We start from the raw sequence: 18,260 nt of genomic DNA on the forward strand, positions 1-18,260 counted from the left end.
ACGTGGAGAGGGCCGTAGGAGGGCAACAACCCATCAGCAGGACCGCTACCTCAGCCTTTGTGCAAGGAGGAACAGGAGGAGCACTGCCAGAGCCCTGCAAAATGACCTCCAGCAGGCCAAAATGTGCATGTGTCTGCACAAATGGTTAGAAACGGTCTCCATGAGGATGGTCTGAGGGCCCGATGTCCACAGATGGGGGTTGTGCTCACAGCCCAACACTTTGCAGGACGCTTGGCATTTGCCACAGAACACCAGGATTGGCAAATTTGCCACTGGCGCGCTGTGCTCTTCACAGATGAAAGCAGGTTCACACTGAGCACATGTGACAGACGTGACAGTCTGGAGAAGCGGTGGAGAGCGATCTGCTGCCTGCAACATCCTTCAGCAAGACCAGTTTGGCAGTGAGTCAGTAATGGTGTGGGGTGGCATTTCTTTGGAGGGCCGCACAGCCCTTCCATGTGCTCACCAGAGGTAGCCTGACTGCCATTAAGTACCGAGATGAGATCCTTAGACCCCTTGAGAGACCATATGCTGGTGCGGTTGGCCCTGGGTTCCTCCTAATGCAGGATAATGCCAGACCTCATGTAGCTGGAGTGTGTCAGCAGTTCCTGCAAGATGAAGGCATTGAAGCTATGGACTGGCCTGCCCGTTCCCCAGACCTGAATCCGACTGAGCACATCTGGGACATCATGTCTTGATCCATCCACCAATGTCACGTTGCACCACAGACTGTCCAGGAGTGGGCGGATGCTTTAGTCCCGGTCTGGGAGGAGATCCCTCTGGAGACCATCCGCCGCCTCATCAGGAGCATGCCCAGGCATTGTAGGGAGGTCATAAAGGCACGTGGAGGCCACACACAATACTGAACATCATTTCCTTGTCTTGAGGCATTTCCACTGAAGTTGGATCAGCCTGTAATTTGATTTTCCATTTTGATTTTGAGTATCCTTCCAAATCCAGACCTCCATGGGATATTAATTTTGATTTACATTGATCATTTTTATGTTTTCTTGTTCTCAACGCAGGCCACTATGTAATGAACAAAGATTTGCAGCAGCGATATTTCATTCAGTGATATCTACGATGTGATATCTTAGTGTTCCCTTTATTTTTTTGAGCAGTGTATAAAAAAAAGTTTTGATTAAAAACAAGGGGGTGGCCCAATACTAAAATGTCCTTTCTAAATATCGATCTTTATACTCTAACCATTTTGTAATTAACATGGCTATAAAATACTGTCCACTTTTTCTCCCTATGTAGCGGGTCACTAAATGTGTTTTTTTTTTTTTTTTACTTCACTTCCTGTGACGTTTCATTTGAGAAGACCATAGCAGGAAGAGTGCAGAGTGCTGGGTACTGCGCTTGTCAGGACGGGAGCCATACAAGAAATGGCAGGGGATAGCATGGGTCTTATCTATCCTGTGGGCTCTCGACTCCGGCATCTCTCAGTGATCTGGCATCAAGAACTTGGTGAGGTAAAACCTTTTAATTTGCACTAAGCATTTTACTATTGTATCACTATGCTTTATTGACTGTTGATTTCTCTGTTTATACTTAAATAAAAAGGCAAACCCTGTATATTTCCATTAGTTAGGTTTTATTTACATGTATTGAGTACTCTCTTGCTGATGTAGTAATCATCCTCTCAAGACTTAAAGCAGCCATCTTCACTGATGGACTTGTAGTGTTGATAGTAAGCGGAGGGGTGGCACTGGTGCCACTCACACAGCTTCTATCTATGCCCCTTTATGACGATTGGCTTCAGAGATATAACATGCGTGAGAGGCGATAGAAGCAGAATGCCGGGGCTGCACTCGCCTCTCTCACAGCATCCTGGACAACTTCAGTGGGTGACGATGCAAGAAACTGTAGGAAGTAACTGCAGCACCGCCACCTGACAATGACCTGTTCTAAGAGGGGCGATAGATGCTGCAGGCGAGTGTAGGCCCAGCCGTCGGTGATGTCCTGTTTAAGACTCCTCGGAAAGTACATTAAAAAACCAAACACTTTGGGATAAGCACAATTACAAAAGTGGTTAGGGTGTAAAGATAAGATATTTAGAAAAAACATTTTAGGTACTGGATCATCCCATAAACACAGCACATCTGCTCTGATGTAACTGATGCCCAGAACTTACCCTGCCGGAATCCATTATCTTTAAAATGGCTAATCAGACTAACCTGTTCAGTTGGAAACAGAGTGTTAATATATTCTACAGCATTGAAGTCTGAACGATCCAATGGATCCTGGCTTGAAAATACCTACAAATCAAACAGAAATTAGTTTTTAACCATGGAAGAAAATCTAAAGATTCACATGTACACACCAATAGGGTCTAATATAACAGAATAATAGCACAGCAATCGATGTCATCTAATTTCAGTACAACGGAGTTATCAACTGCGCACAGCTGTGCACAGGCTGTATAGGAAGTCATATACCGATACATGGGAGCTCGTACATGAGGTGCGCACAGCTGTGCACAGGCTGTATAGGAAGTCATATACCGATACATGGGAGCTCGTACATGAGGTGCGCACAGCTGTGCACAGGCTGTATAGGAAGTCATATACCGGATACATGGGAGCTCGTACATGAGGTGCGCACAGCTGTGCACAGCCTGTATAGGAAGTAATATACCGATACATGGGAGCTCGTACATGAGGTGCGCACAGCTGTGCACAGGCTGTATAGGAAGTAATATACCGATACATGGGAGCTCGTACATGAGGTGAGCACAGCTGTGCACAGGCTATATAGTTAGTCATATACCGATACATGGGATCTCGTACATGAGGTGCGCACAGCTGTGCACAGGCTGTATAGGAAGTCATATACCGATACATGGGAGCTCGTACATGAGGTGCGCACAGCTGTGCACAGGCTGTATAGGAAGTCATATACCGATACATGGGAGCTCGTACATGAGGTGCGCACAGCTGTGCACAGGCTGTATAGGAAGTCATATACCGATACATGGGAGCTCGTACATGAGGTGCGCACAGCTGTGCACAGCCTGTATAGGAAGTAATATACCGATACATGGGAGCTCGTACATGAGGTGCGCACAGCTGTGCACAGCCTGTATAGGAAGTAATATACCGATACATGGGAGCTCGTACATGAGGTGCGCACAGCTGTGCACAGGCTGTATAGGAAGTAATATACCGATACATGGGAGCTCGTACATGAGGTGAGCACAGCTGTGCACAGGCTATATAGTTAGTCATATACCGATACATGGGAGCTCGTACATGAGGTGCGCACAGCTGTGCACAGGCTGTATAGGAAGTCATATACTGATACATGGGAGCTCGTACATGAGGTGCGCACAGCTGTGCACAGGCTGTATAGGAAGTCATATACCGATACATGGGAGCTCGTACATGAGGTGCGCACAGCTGTGCACAGGCTATATAGGAAGTCATACACCGATACATGGGAGCTCGTACATGAGGTGCGCACAGCTGTGCACAGGCTGTATAGGAAGTCATATACCGATACATGGGAGCTCGAACATGAGGTGCGCACAGCTGTGCACAGGCTGTATAGGAAGTCATATACCGATACATGGGAGCTCGTACATGAGCTGTGCACAGGCTGTATAGGAAGTCATATACCGATACATGGGAGCTCGTGCATGAGGTGCGGACAGCTGTGCACAGGCTGTATAGGAAGTCATATACAGATACATGGGAGCTCGTACATGAGGTGCACACAGCTGTGTACAGGCTGTATAGGAAGTCATTTACCGATACATGGGAGCTCGTACATGAGGTGCGCACAGCTGTGCACAGGCTGTATAGAAAGTCATATACCAATATATGAGAGCTCGTACAAGAGGTGCGCACAGCTGTGCACAGGCTGTATAGGAAGTCATATACCGATACATGGGAGCTCGTACATGAGGTGCACACAGCTGTGCACAGCCTGTATAGGAAGTCATATACCAATACATTGGAGCTCGTACATGAGGTGCGGACAGCTGTGTACAGGCTGTATAGGAAGTCATATACCGATACATGGGAGCTCGTACATGAGGTGCGGACAGCCTGTATAGGAAGTCATATACCAATACATTGGAGCTCGTACATGAGGTGCGCACAGCTGTGCACAGGCTGTATAGGAAGTCATATACCGATACATGGGAGCTCGTACATGAGGTGCGCACAGCTGTGCACAGCCTGTATAGGAAATCATATACCAATATATGGGAGCTCATACATGAGGTGCCCACAACTGTGCACAGGCTGTATAGGAAGTCATATACAGATACATGGGAGCTCGTACATGAGGTGCGCACAGCTGTGCACAGTCTGTATAGGAAATCATATACCAATATATGGGAGCTCATACATGAGGTGCCCACAGCTGTGCACAAGCTGTATAGGAAGTCATATACCGATACATGGGAGCTCGTACATGAGGTGCGCACAGCTGTGTACAGGCTGCATAGGAAGTCATATACCAGTATATGGGAGCTCGTACATGAGGTGCACAGAGCTGTGTACAGCCTGTATAGGAAGTCATATACCGATACGATAGGCCACATAGAAAGGTATGGGGCTACAGAGAGGGACTCCCCGGAAGGTAACAGGAAGGTTCCCTAAGTCTCCACCCCTGGTTCGGCGAGCGGAGCCCAGGAAGGCCGCTCAGTACTTATCTGGGGAAGTAAGGAGCCCCATAATCTGCTGGCGGTGCAAGGAACCAGGTCATACAAGAGCTGATTGCCCCCACCTGGCTGAGCCCATAGACACAAACTTTGGGTACCGCCAGTCTCACTATGCCGAACCAATGTGTGCAATGGGCACCCCGAAAGGTCCCAATATGGAACATTTGTGTCGGGTTGAAGTGAAAGGCACCCCGGCTGTGGCCCTATTGGACTCAGGGAGTCTTGTATCCCTGGTACTAGCCAGCTGGATACAAACCAGCGAGTATACGGGTCGGAAAATAGGGGTGTTGAGTATACATGGGGACTTAAAAGACTATCTCACCGTACTAGTGGTGATAAACACGCCAGCGGGAAGGCAGTGCCACGAGGTGGGGGTTGTGACTAATTTGCATTATGAGGTGATAATTGGAAGAGACTTTCCTTTATTTTCTGTGCTGTGGCCATCTGTTTTTCCACCCACGGAGCAACTGCCGGCACCAGAGGCAACCAGGTTACGGTCTCCAGAAGTAGGGCATGAACCTGGTGGCCCGGAGGAAGAAGTGCTAGCGGTAGGGGTAACCTTCCCTTCGGTGGAGGAGGGGAAGAATTCTCCCATAGAAGTATTGGCTGGAGAGGTGGAAGACTTGCCGCCGGGACCCGAGTTGTCAGACTTGAATGTATCAGGTGACAATTTTGGTACGGCGCAACTCCGAGACCCTACTTTGGCCCGGGCCAGAGAAAATGTACTGTCAATGGGGAACACCAACAACCTGGGGCAGCTACAGTGTTGCCACGCTTTGAGCTACACCAAGATTTGTTGTACCGAGTCGAGAAAAAACATGGGGAACTGGTAGAACAGTTACTGGTACCTCAGACATATCGTAGGCTGGTAATGGACTTAGCGCATGCACTTGGTGGGCATTTGGGCCAAAAGAAAACCCTAGACCAAATTCTGCAGCGGTTCTACTGGCTAGGGGTCCATGAAGAGGTTAAAGGGAATCCGTCACCTTTTTTTGGCCTTTCACCTGCCGGCATAGACATCGGGGGCTTATCTACAGTATTCTGTAATGCTGTAGATAAGCCTCCGATGTAACCTGAAAGAGAAGAAAAACACGTTATATTATACTCACGGAGGTGGGTGGTCCGGTCCGATGAGTGTCGCCGTCCCGTCCGTCGCCTCCCTTCTTCATGCGATGACGTCCTCTTCTCCCGTCCTGTAATGGCTCCGGCGCAGGCGCACTGCTCTGCCCTGTTGAGGGCAGAGCAGTCCTGCAGTGCGCAGGCGTCGGGAGAGGTCTGGCGCCTGCGCACTGCAGAATTCTGCTCTGCCCTCAACAGGGCAGAGCAATGCGCCTGCGCCGGAGCCATTTCAGGATGGGAGAAGAGGACGCCATCGCATGAAAAAGGGAGGCGCCGGACGGGATGGCGACACCCATCGAACCGGACCGCCCACCTAATATAACGTGTTTTTCTTCTCTTTCAGGTTACATTGGAGGCTTACCTACAGCATTACAGAATGCTGTAGATAAGCCCCCGATGTCTATGCCGGCAGCTAATAGGGGAAAAAAAGGGTGACAGATTCCCTTTAAACGGTACTGCAATTCCTGTCCAGGGTGCCAGGTAACCAGTCCCCAGCCTCACTTTCGGAGCCCTTTTGTGCCTTTGCCAATTATAGAGGTACCCTTCAAGAGAGTGGCAATGGATCTGGCGGGCCTCTCAATAAGTCAGCAAGGGGACACCAACACATCCTGGTAGTTCTAGATTATGCTACCCAATATCCTGAGGCCATTCCTCTGCGCCACACATCAGCTAAGCTTATAGCAAAGGAACTCATGGGTATGTTTTCTCGGGTGGGAATTCCTCAAGAGATTTTAACAGACCAGGAAACCCCCTTTATGTCAAAAATTATGAAGGAACTCTGCCGTTTGCTAAATGTTAAACAGTTGCGCACGTCGGTCTATCAACCCCAAACAGATGGCCTGGTAGAAAGGTTCAATAAGACGCTGAAAAGCATGTTAAAAAAGGCAGTTTCCAAAGATGGGAAGGACTGGGACCTCTTATTACCATATTTGTTGTTTTCCGTGAGGGAGGTGCCTCAGGCATCTACAGGGTTCTCGCCCTTTGAACTATTGTACGGCAGACATCCACGGGGCTTACTCGATATAGCCAAAGAGGCCTGGGAGAACCAACCTACCCCCCCACAAAAGTGTGACAGAACATGTTGCAAAAATGCAAGAAAGAATGGAGACAGTCCTACCCTTAGTCCGAGAACATATGGAGGCAGCACAACGGTCACAGAGTTGGATCTATAACCAGGAGGCTCGGGTAAGAACCTTTAGCCCTGGGGATCGGGTGTTGGTAGTTGTGCCTACCGTAGATAGCAAATTTCTCTCAAGGTGGCAGGGACCCTACGAGATCATGGAGAAGGTGGGGCCAGTAGACTACAAGGTACACCAGCCAGGACGGAGAAAGCCAGAACAGGTTAACCATGCTAATTTGCTTAAACCCTGGAAAGATAGAGAGTACCTTGGTGGGGATAGTCCGCTGCCTGCATTTCAGATGGAGAAGACTCCGTTACCTCGCTGCGAGGCAGGAGAAGCCCAACCCACGGTCAAAATTGCAGATACTTTGTCTACTAGACAGGTTCAGGAGGTCCGGGAGTTCATTAGCCGAAATACAGATGTTTTTTCGGAGCTCCCTGGATGCACCTCCCTAATCCAACATGACCTTGTCAAGGAGCCACAGGCCAAAGTCCGAATAAAGCCCTATCGGGTGCCTGAGGCTTGGCGACAAGCCATCTCGGAAGAGGTAAAAAATATGCTACAGTTAGGGGTCATAGAAGAGTCCCAAAGTGAGTGGGCCAGCCCAATAGTCCTAATACCCAAGCCTGATGGGTCTCTAAGATTCTGTAATGATCTTAGAAAACTTAATGACATTTCAAAGTTTGACGCCTACCCCATGCCCCGGGTTGACGAGTTGATAGAGCGATTTGGGCAGGTCACGGTATTTTACAACTCTGGACCTCACAAAAGGTTATTGGCAGGTACCCCTAACAGAGGCGGCAAAGGAAAAAACGGCTTTTGTAACACCCGAGGGGCTGTTCCAGTATAAGGTGTTACCCTTTGGGTTGCATGGCGCACGAGCAACGTTCCAGCGGTTAATGGATATTGTTCTCCATCCCCATCGCTGCTATGCCTCAGCCTATCTAGATGATATTATTGTGTACAGCACCGACTGGGAAAGTCACTTAGCAAAAGTACAGGCAGTGAAAGACTCTCTGCGACAAGCAGGGCTAACTGCCAACCCAAAGAAGTGTTCATAGGGTTGGAGGAAGCTCGGTACTTGGGTTACATCATTGGGAGAGGAGTTCTCAAGCCTCAAGTAAACAAAGTGGAGGCAATCCAGAACTGGCCCCATCCCCTCACAACAAAACAGGTAAAAGCCTTTTTAGGTTTGGTGGGATATTACAGATAGTTCATTGCCAACTTTGCAACCCTGTCCGCGCCTTTAACAGACTGCTTAAAAGGGAGGAAATCTGTGATGGTCCAGTGGAATGATCAGTTAGAGGAGGCCTTTACAAGGTTAAAAGGGGTACCTGTGTGGTACACCAGTCCAGATCACTCCAAATTTCAAAAAAGAGTTAAGGTACTGTCACACTTAGCGATGCACCAGCGATCCCAACCAGCGATATGACGCGGTCAGGATCGCTGGTGCATCGCTAAGTGGTCGCAAGTGAGCTGCCACACAGGCAGATCTCACCAGCGACATAGCAGCGGTCGTTACTTACCTGTCAGACGAGGCGATCCTGACGTCCTCCCTCCAGCGTCCACGCGTCGCTCGTCGGCGCCACAGGAAGCCCAGCAGGAAGCTGATGACGAGAAATGGTCCAGGACGTTCTCGCACGATCAGCGATAACCAGCAGGGGAGCAGTCGGAGGTAAGTATCACACATAGCGATACCGCTAGCAATATCGCTACTACGTCACAAAAACCAGTAACGTTATAGCGATATTGCTAGCGATATCACTTAGTGTGACAGGCCCTTTAGTTGTGCAGACAGATACCTCTGAGATAGGGCTCGGTGCCGTGCGGTCTCTGGAGGCTAACAGGGAAGAGCATCCTCTTAGTTTCCTAAGCCGTAAGCTTACCCCAGCTGAAATCAGGTACAGTATTGTGGAGAGAGAGTGCCTGGCCATCAAGTGGGCACTGGAGTCATTGCGCTATTATTTGCTGGGGAGAACATTTCGGTTGGTGACAGATCATTCCCCTCTTACGTGGATGAGTCAAGCCAAGGAGAGGAATGCCCGAGTCACCAGGTGGTCCCTGCAAAATTTTAAATTTTCAGTAGAACATCGGGCAGGCAGACTACAGGGGAATGCAGATGCCCTGTCCAGAGTTCACTGTATGTCATGTGTCCACCCCCTTAGGGTTGAACATAGGAGGGAGGTATGTGGTACAGTACAGGGTGTTTTACTGGATGGGAGATACATTTCTCCCAGCAGATTAATGTTTGGCTGGGTTTTTCCCTAAAGACAGGACCTGCGATGATGTCATGGTCACGTGATCAGCCAATGTGATGTCTACCTCACATGTGGGAGGGGTTATGGGCTATGTAATGGAGGTTGGTGTTTGGCACATGGTGAGTGTGTCTGGAAGTTACAGGAACTTGGCTGGACTGAGTCTGAACTTGTATACAGGATCCCCGTGCTGCAGGACTATAGCTGCAAGACTCCCAACAACCCTGGGAATGGCACCTGGCGGATGCCGCGGACCTGACAGCCGCTTAGTTAAGCCCGTCCCGTGCAAGGGGTGAGTCTGGGACCAGTGATTCTCCAAGCTGAAGTATATTTATGTTTTTCCTTACTTTCTGTTAACCGGCTGTTTGCAACGTGACATTAAACCACTGAACATGGTCTTTAAGCCTGTGTGTTGCCTCGTTACTGCAGCCCTGCCATTACCTACCAGAGCGAATCCCTACAGAGATCATACATGAGGTGCGCACAACTGTGTACAGGCTGTATAGGAAGTCATATACCAATATATGGGAGATCATACATGAGGTGTGCACAGCTGTGCACAGGCAGTCAAACAATGACACATGGGAGCTCGCACATGAGGTGTGCACATTACAGAATGGGAGCGCAGGATGGGAGCACAGGACAGGATTGGGGCGCAGGATGGGAGCAGCACATGCAGACTGTGCTTCTATAGGGCACTATACCAAGTTCTGTACACACTGCCGGCTCCTCTCATATAAGGCTGCCATGTACAGTGGGCACTCACCAGTCAATGCACAGACTGTGCTTCTATAGGGCACTATACCAAGCTCTGTGCACACTGCTGGCTCCTCTCATATAAGGCTGCCATGTACAGTGGGCACTCACCAGTCACTGCACAGACTGCGCTTCTATAGGGCACTATACCCGGCTCTGTGCACACTGCCGGCTCCTCTCATATAAGGCTGCCATGTACAGTGGGCACTCACCAGTCACTGCACAGACTGTGCTTCTATAGGGCACTATACCCGGCTCTGTGCACACTGCCGGCTCCTCTCATATAAGGCTGCCATGTACAGTGGGCACTCACCAGTCACTGCACAGACTGCGCTTCTATAGGGCACTATACCCGGCTCTGTGCACACTGCCGGCTCCTCTCATATAAGGCTGCCATGTACAGTGGGCACTCACCAGTCACTGCACAGACTGCGCTTCTATAGGGCACTATACCCGGCTCTGTGCACACTGCCGGCTCCTCTCATATAAGGCTGCCATGTACAGTGGGCACTCACCAGTCACTGCACAGACTGCGCTTCTATAGGGCACTATACCCGGCTCTGTGCACACTGCCGGCTCCTCTCATATAAGGCTGCCGTGTACAGTGGGCACTCACCAGTCACTGCACAGACTGTGCTTCTATAGGGCACTATACCCGGCTCTGTGCACACTGCCGGCTCCTCTCATATAAGGCTGCCGTGTACAGTGGGCACTCACCAGTCACTGCACAGACTGTGCTTCTATAGGGCACTATACCCGGCTCTGTGCACACTGCTGGCTCCTCTCATATAAGGCTGCCATGTACAGTGGGCACTCACCAGTCACTGCACAGACTGTGCTTCTATAGGGCACTATACCCGGCTCTGTGCACACTGCTGGCTCCTCTCATATAAGGCTGCCGTGTACAGTGGGCACTCACCAGTCACTGCACAGACTGTGCTTCTATAGGGCACTATACCCGGCTCTGTGCACACTGCTGGCTCCTCTCATATAAGGCTGCCATGTACAGTGGGCACTCACCAGTCACTGCACAGACTGCGCTTCTATAGGGCACTATACCCGGCTCTGTGCACACTGCCGGCTCCTCTCATATAAGACTGCCGTGTACAGTGGGCACTCACCAGTCACTGCACAGACTGTGCTTCTATAGGGCACTATACCCGGCTCTGTGCACACTGCTGGCTCCTCTCATATAAGGCTGCCATGTACAGTGGGCACTCACCAGTCACTGCACAGACTGCGCTTCTATAGGGCACTATACCCGGCTCTGTGCACACTGCCGGCTCCTCTCATATAAGGCTGCCGTGTACAGTGGGCACTCACCAGTCACTGCACAGACTGTGCTTCTATAGGGCACTATACCCGGCTCTGTGCACACTGCCGGCTCCTCTCATATAAGGCTGCCATGTACAGTGGGCACTCACCAGTCACTGCACAGACTGCGCTTCTATAGGGCACTATACCCGGCTCTGTGCACACTGCCGGCTCCTCTCATATAAGGCTGCCGTGTACAGTGGGCACTCACCAGTCACTGCACAGACTGTGCTTCTATAGGGCACTATACCCGGCTCTGTGCACACTGCCGGCTCCTCTCATATAAGGCTGCCGTGTACAGTGGGCACTCACCAGTCACTGCACAGACTGTGCTTCTATAGGGCACTATACCCGGCTCTGTACACACTGCCGGCTCCTCTCATATAAGGCTGCCATGTACAGTGGGCACTCACCAGTCACTGCACAGACTGCGCTTCTATAGGGCACTATACCCGGCTCTGTGCACACTGCCGGCTCCTCTCATATAAGGCTGCCATGTACAGTGGGCACTCACCAGTCACTGCACAGACTGCGCTTCTATAGGGCACTATACCCGGCTCTGTGCACACTGCCGGCTCCTCTCATATAAGGCTGCCGTGTACAGTGGGCACTCACCAGTCACTGCACAGACTGTGCTTCTATAGGGCACTATACCCGGCTCTGTGCACACTGCCGGCTCCTCTCATATAAGGCTGCCATGTACAGTGGGCACTCACCAGTCACTGCACAGACTGCGCTTCTATAGGGCACTATACCCGGCTCTGTGCACACTGCCGGCTCCTCTCATATAAGGCTGCCGTGTACAGTGGGCACTCACCAGTCACTGCACAGACTGTGCTTCTATAGGGCACTATACCCGGCTCTGTGCACACTGCCGGCTCCTCTCATATAAGGCTGCCGTGTACAGTGGGCACTCACCAGTCACTGCACAGACTGTGCTTCTATAGGGCACTATACCCGGCTCTGTACACACTGCCGGCTCCTCTCATATAAGGCTGCCATGTACAGTGGGCACTCACCAGTCACTGCACAGACTGCGCTTCTATAGGGCACTATACCCGGCTCTGTGCACACTGCTGGCTCCTCTCATATAAGGCTGCCATGTACAGTGGGCACTCACCAGTCACTGCACAGACTATAGGGCACTATACCCGGCTCTGTGCACACTGCTGGCTCCTCTCATATAAGGCTGCCATGTACAGTGGGCACTCACCAGTCACTGCACAGACTGCGCTTCTATAGGGCACTATACCCGGCTCTGTGCACACTGCTGGCTCCTCTCATATAAGGCTGCCATGTACAGTGGGCACTCACCAGTCACTGCACAGACTATAGGGCACTATACCCGGCTCTGTGCACACTGCTGGCTCCTCTCATATAAGGCTGCCATGTACAGTGGGCACTCACCAGTCACTGCACAGACTGCGCTTCTATAGGGCACTATACCCGGCTCTGTGCACACTGCTGGCTCCTCTCATATAAGGCTGCCATGTACAGTGGGCACTCACCAGTCACTGCACAGACTGCGCTTCTATAGGGCACTATACCCGGCTCTGTGCACACTGCTGGCTCCTCTCATATAAGGCTGCCATGTACAGTGGGCACTCACCAGTCACTGCACAGACTGCGCTTCTATAGGGCACTATACCCGGCTCTGTGCACACTGCTGGCTCCTCTCATATAAGGCTGCCGTGTACAGTGGGCACTCACCAGTCACTGCACAGACTATAGGGCACTATACCCGGCTCTGTGCACACTGCTGGCTCCTCTCATATAAGGCTGCCGTGTACAGTGGGCACTCACCAGTCACTGCACAGACTATAGGGCACTATAGCCGGCTCTCCTCACCTGCTCTATGGCGTGCTGCACCTCTGGTGCCAGGTGTAACAAACCCTCCAGCCCCTCCACCACCTCCAGCTCATCTTCCTCCATACTGCCCAGCTGCTTCTCTGCTTACAGCTCTGGCCGCTTCCTGGTGCGAGGTGCACGCCGGGAGGAAGTGATGTAACCATGGAGCTGCGACTAACACCACGGCAGCCATGTTTAGTGAGGGAAAGGAAGCCCTGTCGTGTTACTGATGCGGGCACTGCCTGTATCTATTACCTAGGGTCCGGGTAACATAAAGCTGCATACTGTCGGCATAAAACACCATTAGCGTCTCATAGGCAACTCTTACCTGATAAGTGTCACAGCCATCTAGCAGAGACCTGACGTCACCTTACTGACCTACCTAGCGCCATCTATTGGTTTTGGAGGTCGAAAGTGAGAACGCCAGCAAACATCACTTGTATTATCAAACTAGCGCCCTCTATTGGTTTGCACATTAAGGAGTACACACCGCAAATGAGTGGACTGTACAGAGCCTGATCGATTCTGCGCCATCTGCTGACTACACATGAAGCCACACTCGGACACAGTGATACACAGCACCAGCCACTATGACACCCATGAATGAAAGATCTTTATTTTTTTTTCACTCACCAAAAAAGAAGCAACCACTCAGCTTGTGATCTCCCCCCCTACCCTCCCTGTAACAGAGAAGGAGAACGATCATCACCAGCAATCAGCCCCTGCAATGAAGCAGAACTGAGAGCTCACTTCACGCTCAGGAGAGATCACTACAGCTCCTCCTCGTGGTTGGGAAGGTTGGACACTTTAGAGCACATTTCTCAAGTCACACACTATAGAAATGATCCCTGAAAGTATAGTCTTAACCTATCCTTTGCTACAATGCCGGTAGCGACTGTACTTGGCCCCCTTTCATATTACGGAGATTTCCCATATGATACTGTTGTCTAAATTATTACAGGAGATAAAGGTAATTTATTTAGAATGTGAAAATCTGGATACTATTGCATGTTTAAGAACCTATATGTGATATACATCAGATAGGTAAGCAGCATAGCCTTTTGGAAATATTTGCATACTCTCCACCTACCGACCAATGGCAGAGCAGATTAGGGTCATCTGTGGGAGGAGCTAGCCCCTCTAGTAGTTCAGAGAGAAGGCGCGCCATTGGCTAGAGTTCGTGTAACTCCCCGGTGATGGTCTGTAGCTCTGTCCCTGGCGGCTGCCTCAGACAGTGTGACTGAATGATGTGCCCCATGTAGATAGCTGTGTAATATACCAGTCCAGAGCTATGGGTGCATGTGTCCAAAGTTCGTCTGCAGCTGCCGGAACATATCTATGTGTGAATACTGTATATATAGATATCTATATGTAGCCATATATTCGTGAGCCTGCAGACACGTGTATATATATAGTACTCATATAGCGGCATTAGTTCCACAGCACATTAGACATCTGCACTGCCCCTATTGGGGCTCATAGTCTACGTTCCCTATCAGTGTTGTCTGTATAGTGTATGGAGTATATATATATACTCGCCTCTCTAGCTGTGAAGCAGAGGTGTAGCTAGGGTTTTAGGTCGGGGGGGTGGGCGAAAATTCTCAGTGGGCCCCTAACCGGGGAACCCTGATTACAGCTAGGTGACGCACCCGAAGGCCGGAGTCACATACGGACGAGTGCTATGTGAGAAAAAAATCCAATGTGAATCTATGGGGCAGCTCCCATCAGCTTTTTTTTTCTCTCCCGTCTTATACGGGCGGTTGAAATCGCAGCATGCTGTGTTTTGTACCGTACCACGGCCGAGACTCGCCAATGCAAGTCTGTGCAGAAAAAAACATAACACACGGACCAGATGTGTGACTTGCGAGAAATACGCACCGGTGTCCTTTAGAAAAGCCGGGAATTCAGTGCGCTATACAGTAAAATCACACTGACCGGTTAAAATTGATTAGCTAGAATACATGTTCATACATAGTATAGGGGTATATATATATATATATATATATACACACTGCTCAAAAAAATAAAGGGAACACTTAAACAACAGAATATAACTCCAAGTACCATATATACTCATGTATAAGCCGACTCGTGTATAAGCCGACCCCCCTAATTTTGCCACAAAAAAACTGGGAAAACTTATTGACTCGTGTATAAGCCTATGGTAGAAAATGCAGCAGCTACTGGTAAATTTCAAAAATAAAATAGATACCAATAAAAGTAAAATTAATTGAGACATCAGTAGGTTAAATGTTTTTGAATATCCATATTGAATCAGGAGCGGATGTACAAATTACTGTTAAGTTTATAATATGTATTGTGTAACTTCTACATGATGTAACACATTACTGTTAACTGTTCCCTCTCCCTTTTTCCTTCTCTCCCTTTTGTCCTCACCCTTTGTATTGTTCCCTAATAAAGCAAAATGATTCCTTTTCTACCCAATTATCCCTTCCCTTTCCCCCTTCTATGTTATCCTTATATAAGTGTTAAAATTTCAATAAAGTTATTTGAAAAAGGAGCCCCATATAATGCTTCATACAGTTCATGATGGCCCCATAAGATGCTCCATACAAAATACACCCCATATAATGCTGCACAAAGGTTAATAATGGCCCCATAAGATGCTCCATAGAATAATATGCCCCATATGCTGCTCCATAAGATGCTCCATAAACTATGCCCCATATGCTGCCCCATATATTATGCCCCATATTCTGCCCCATAAGATGCTCCATAGACTATGCCCTATATGCTGCTCCATGAAGGTTATTGCCCCATAAGATGCTCCATAGATTAGGTCCCATATGCTGCAGCAAATAAAAAAATTACATACCTCTCATCGCTGGTGCCGGTGTCCTGATCAGGCATGGGCACTGGCGCGCTATGGGGTACAAGTGCCGTGTCACTGATGGCTCAGGACATCGGCACCTGAGATATTCACCTGTCCCCGGTCCATCGCAGGGCGCCGTTCTGTCTTCCAAGTCCCTCTGTCATTGACGTTCAGGCAGCAGGGGGCGCAGTGCGCACTAACTACATCACCGTTCCCTTTGACCTGAACGTCACAGCCAGAGGACGCAGAGGACAGAGCGGCGTGCAGTGGGGATAGGTGAATATCGCATATATACTTATCCCCTTCTGGCCCCGTCTCTGCAGCCCCGCTTCTCTCACGGTCTCCGGCAGCTATTCCTTCCTTCAGCGGTCATGTGGTACCGCTCATTGAAGTCATAAATATGTGCATATTCGTGACTTTAATGAGCGGTACCATGTGACCACTGAAGGAAGGAGCCTGAGACCGTGGGAGAAGCGGGGGGCTGCAGAGACGCGCCGGGGGGTAAGCATGATCTGACTCCCCCTCCCCCGCCGACCCCTGGTGTATATGACTCATGTATAAGAGCGAGAGGGGGACTTTCAGCCCCCCAAAAAAATGGGCTGAAAATCTCGGCTTGTACGCGAGTATATACAGTAAATCAAACTTCTGTGAAATCAAACTGTCCACTTAGGAAGCAACACTGTTTGGCAATCAATTTCACATGCTGTTGTGCAAATGGAATAGACAACAGATGGAAATTATTGGCAATTATCAAGACACACTCAATAAAGGAGTGGTTCTGCAGGTGGGGACGACAGACCACATCTCAGTACCAATGCTTTCTGGCTGATGTTTTGGTCACTTTTGAATGTTGGTTGTGCTTTCACACTCGTGGTAGCATGAGACGGACTCTATAACCCACATAAGTGGCTCAGGTAGTGTAGCTCATCCAGGATGGCACATCAATGCGACCTGTGGCAAGAAGGTTTACTGTGTCTATCAGCGTAGTGTATAGAGGCTGGAGGCACTACCAGGAGACAGGCCAGTACACTAGGAGACGTGGAGGGGGCCGTAGGGCAACAACCTAGCAGCAGGACCGCTACCTCAGCCTTTGGGCAAGGCTACCTCCTCTTGCACTCCAGTGCCATTCCACATAGTGCACCAGTATGCGACGCAATTTGCTCCACTTTGCTCTTTGCGGTCCACCAACACTGAAGACAATAGTTCTGATGAAGGCCTAAATATTGGCCGAAAAGTCAACAATTTTTGTCTGCAGCGGATAAATAAAACCACAATTTATGATTTTTTGCATCATTTGGGAGTGCCAAATTCTTCTTTATATATTCTTTGTGCAAGGAGGAGCACAGCAAGAGCCCGGCAAAATTACATCCAGCAGGCCACAAATGTGCATGTGTCTGCACAAACGGTTAGAAACCTACTCCATGAGGATGGTCTGAGTGCCCGACATCCACAGATGGGGGTTGTGCTCACAGCCCAACACCGTGCAGGACAATTGGCACAGAACACCAGGATTGGCAAATTTGCCACTGGCGCCCTGTGCTCTTCACAGATGAAAGCAGGTTCACACTGAGCACGTCACAGACGTGACAGAGTCTGGAGACGCCGTGGAGAGCAATCTGCTGCCTGCAACACCCTTCAGCATGACCGGTTTGGCAGTGGGTCAGTAATAGTGTGGGGTGGCATTTCTTTGGAGGGCCACACAGCCCTCCATGTGCTTGCATGACTGCCATTAGGTACCAAGATGAGATCCTCAGACCCCTTGTGACACCATATGCTGGGGTGGTATGCCCTGGGCTGCTCCTAATGCAGGATAATGCCAGACCTCATGTGGCTGGAATGTGCCAGCAGTTCCTGCAAGATGAAGGCATTGAAGCTATGGACTGGCCCACCTGTTTCCCAGACCTGAATCCGATTGAGCACATCATGTCTCGCTCTATCCACCAACGTCACATTGCACCACAGACTGTCCAGGAGTTGGCAGATGCTTTAGTCCAGGTCTTGGAGGAGATCCCTCATGATAACATCCGCCAACTCATCAGGAGCATTTCCAGGTGTTGTAGGGAGGTCAAACAGGCACGTGGAGGCCACACACACTAATGAGCATCATTTCCTTTTCTTGAGGCATTTCTACTGAAGTTGTGTTAGGCATCAGGTTCCTGCAGCTGCACAGCGGGGATCCAGAGCCTTGCATCCTGCGGTCTCCCATTCTTCTCTGACCGCTCAGAAGCCTGCACAGCAATCTCAGCGTTGCAGGTGCTCTGCTCAGACCAGCTCTATAGGACTGGTTGTTACTTCCTCCTCTGGGTCAGCAATAGCAGCGCAGGCTGCCCTGCAGCAAGCCA

General features: G+C 49.9%; 1 protein-coding gene and 1 non-coding gene across 4 annotated transcripts in view; both read right to left on the reverse strand.

The window, feature by feature from the left end:
* VPS53 (VPS53 subunit of GARP complex) overlaps positions 1-13,246 on the reverse strand; it is a 342,581-nt gene extending 329,335 nt beyond the window's left edge. The window contains exons 1-2 of one of the 3 annotated variants that reach the window (XM_073574532.1): positions 13,086-13,243; positions 2,181-2,261 (exon numbers count right to left, since the gene is read on the reverse strand). In XM_073574532.1, coding sequence (XP_073430633.1) covers positions 2,181-2,261; positions 13,086-13,169 — 165 coding nt within the window. In that variant the 5' untranslated portion in view covers positions 13,170-13,243. Of the gene's footprint in view, positions 1-2,180; positions 2,262-13,085 lie in introns of all 3 variants that reach the window. The other 2 variants (XM_073574523.1, XM_073574541.1) reach the window with 2 other exon arrangements.
* A 485-nt stretch (positions 13,247-13,731) lies between these two features.
* On the reverse strand, positions 13,732-13,949 carry LOC141089005 (small nucleolar RNA U3). The gene has a single exon (XR_012232128.1). It is a non-coding gene; the product is annotated as a small nucleolar RNA U3 (small nucleolar RNA).
* Between the last annotated feature and the right edge of the window lie 4,311 nt (positions 13,950-18,260).

The sequence above is a fragment of the Dendrobates tinctorius genome, unplaced genomic scaffold (assembly GCF_039654945.1).
Source record: "Dendrobates tinctorius isolate UK_male_01 unplaced genomic scaffold, ASM3965494v1 ptg000007l, whole genome shotgun sequence".
NCBI classification, from domain to species: domain Eukaryota; kingdom Metazoa; phylum Chordata; class Amphibia; order Anura; family Dendrobatidae; genus Dendrobates; species Dendrobates tinctorius.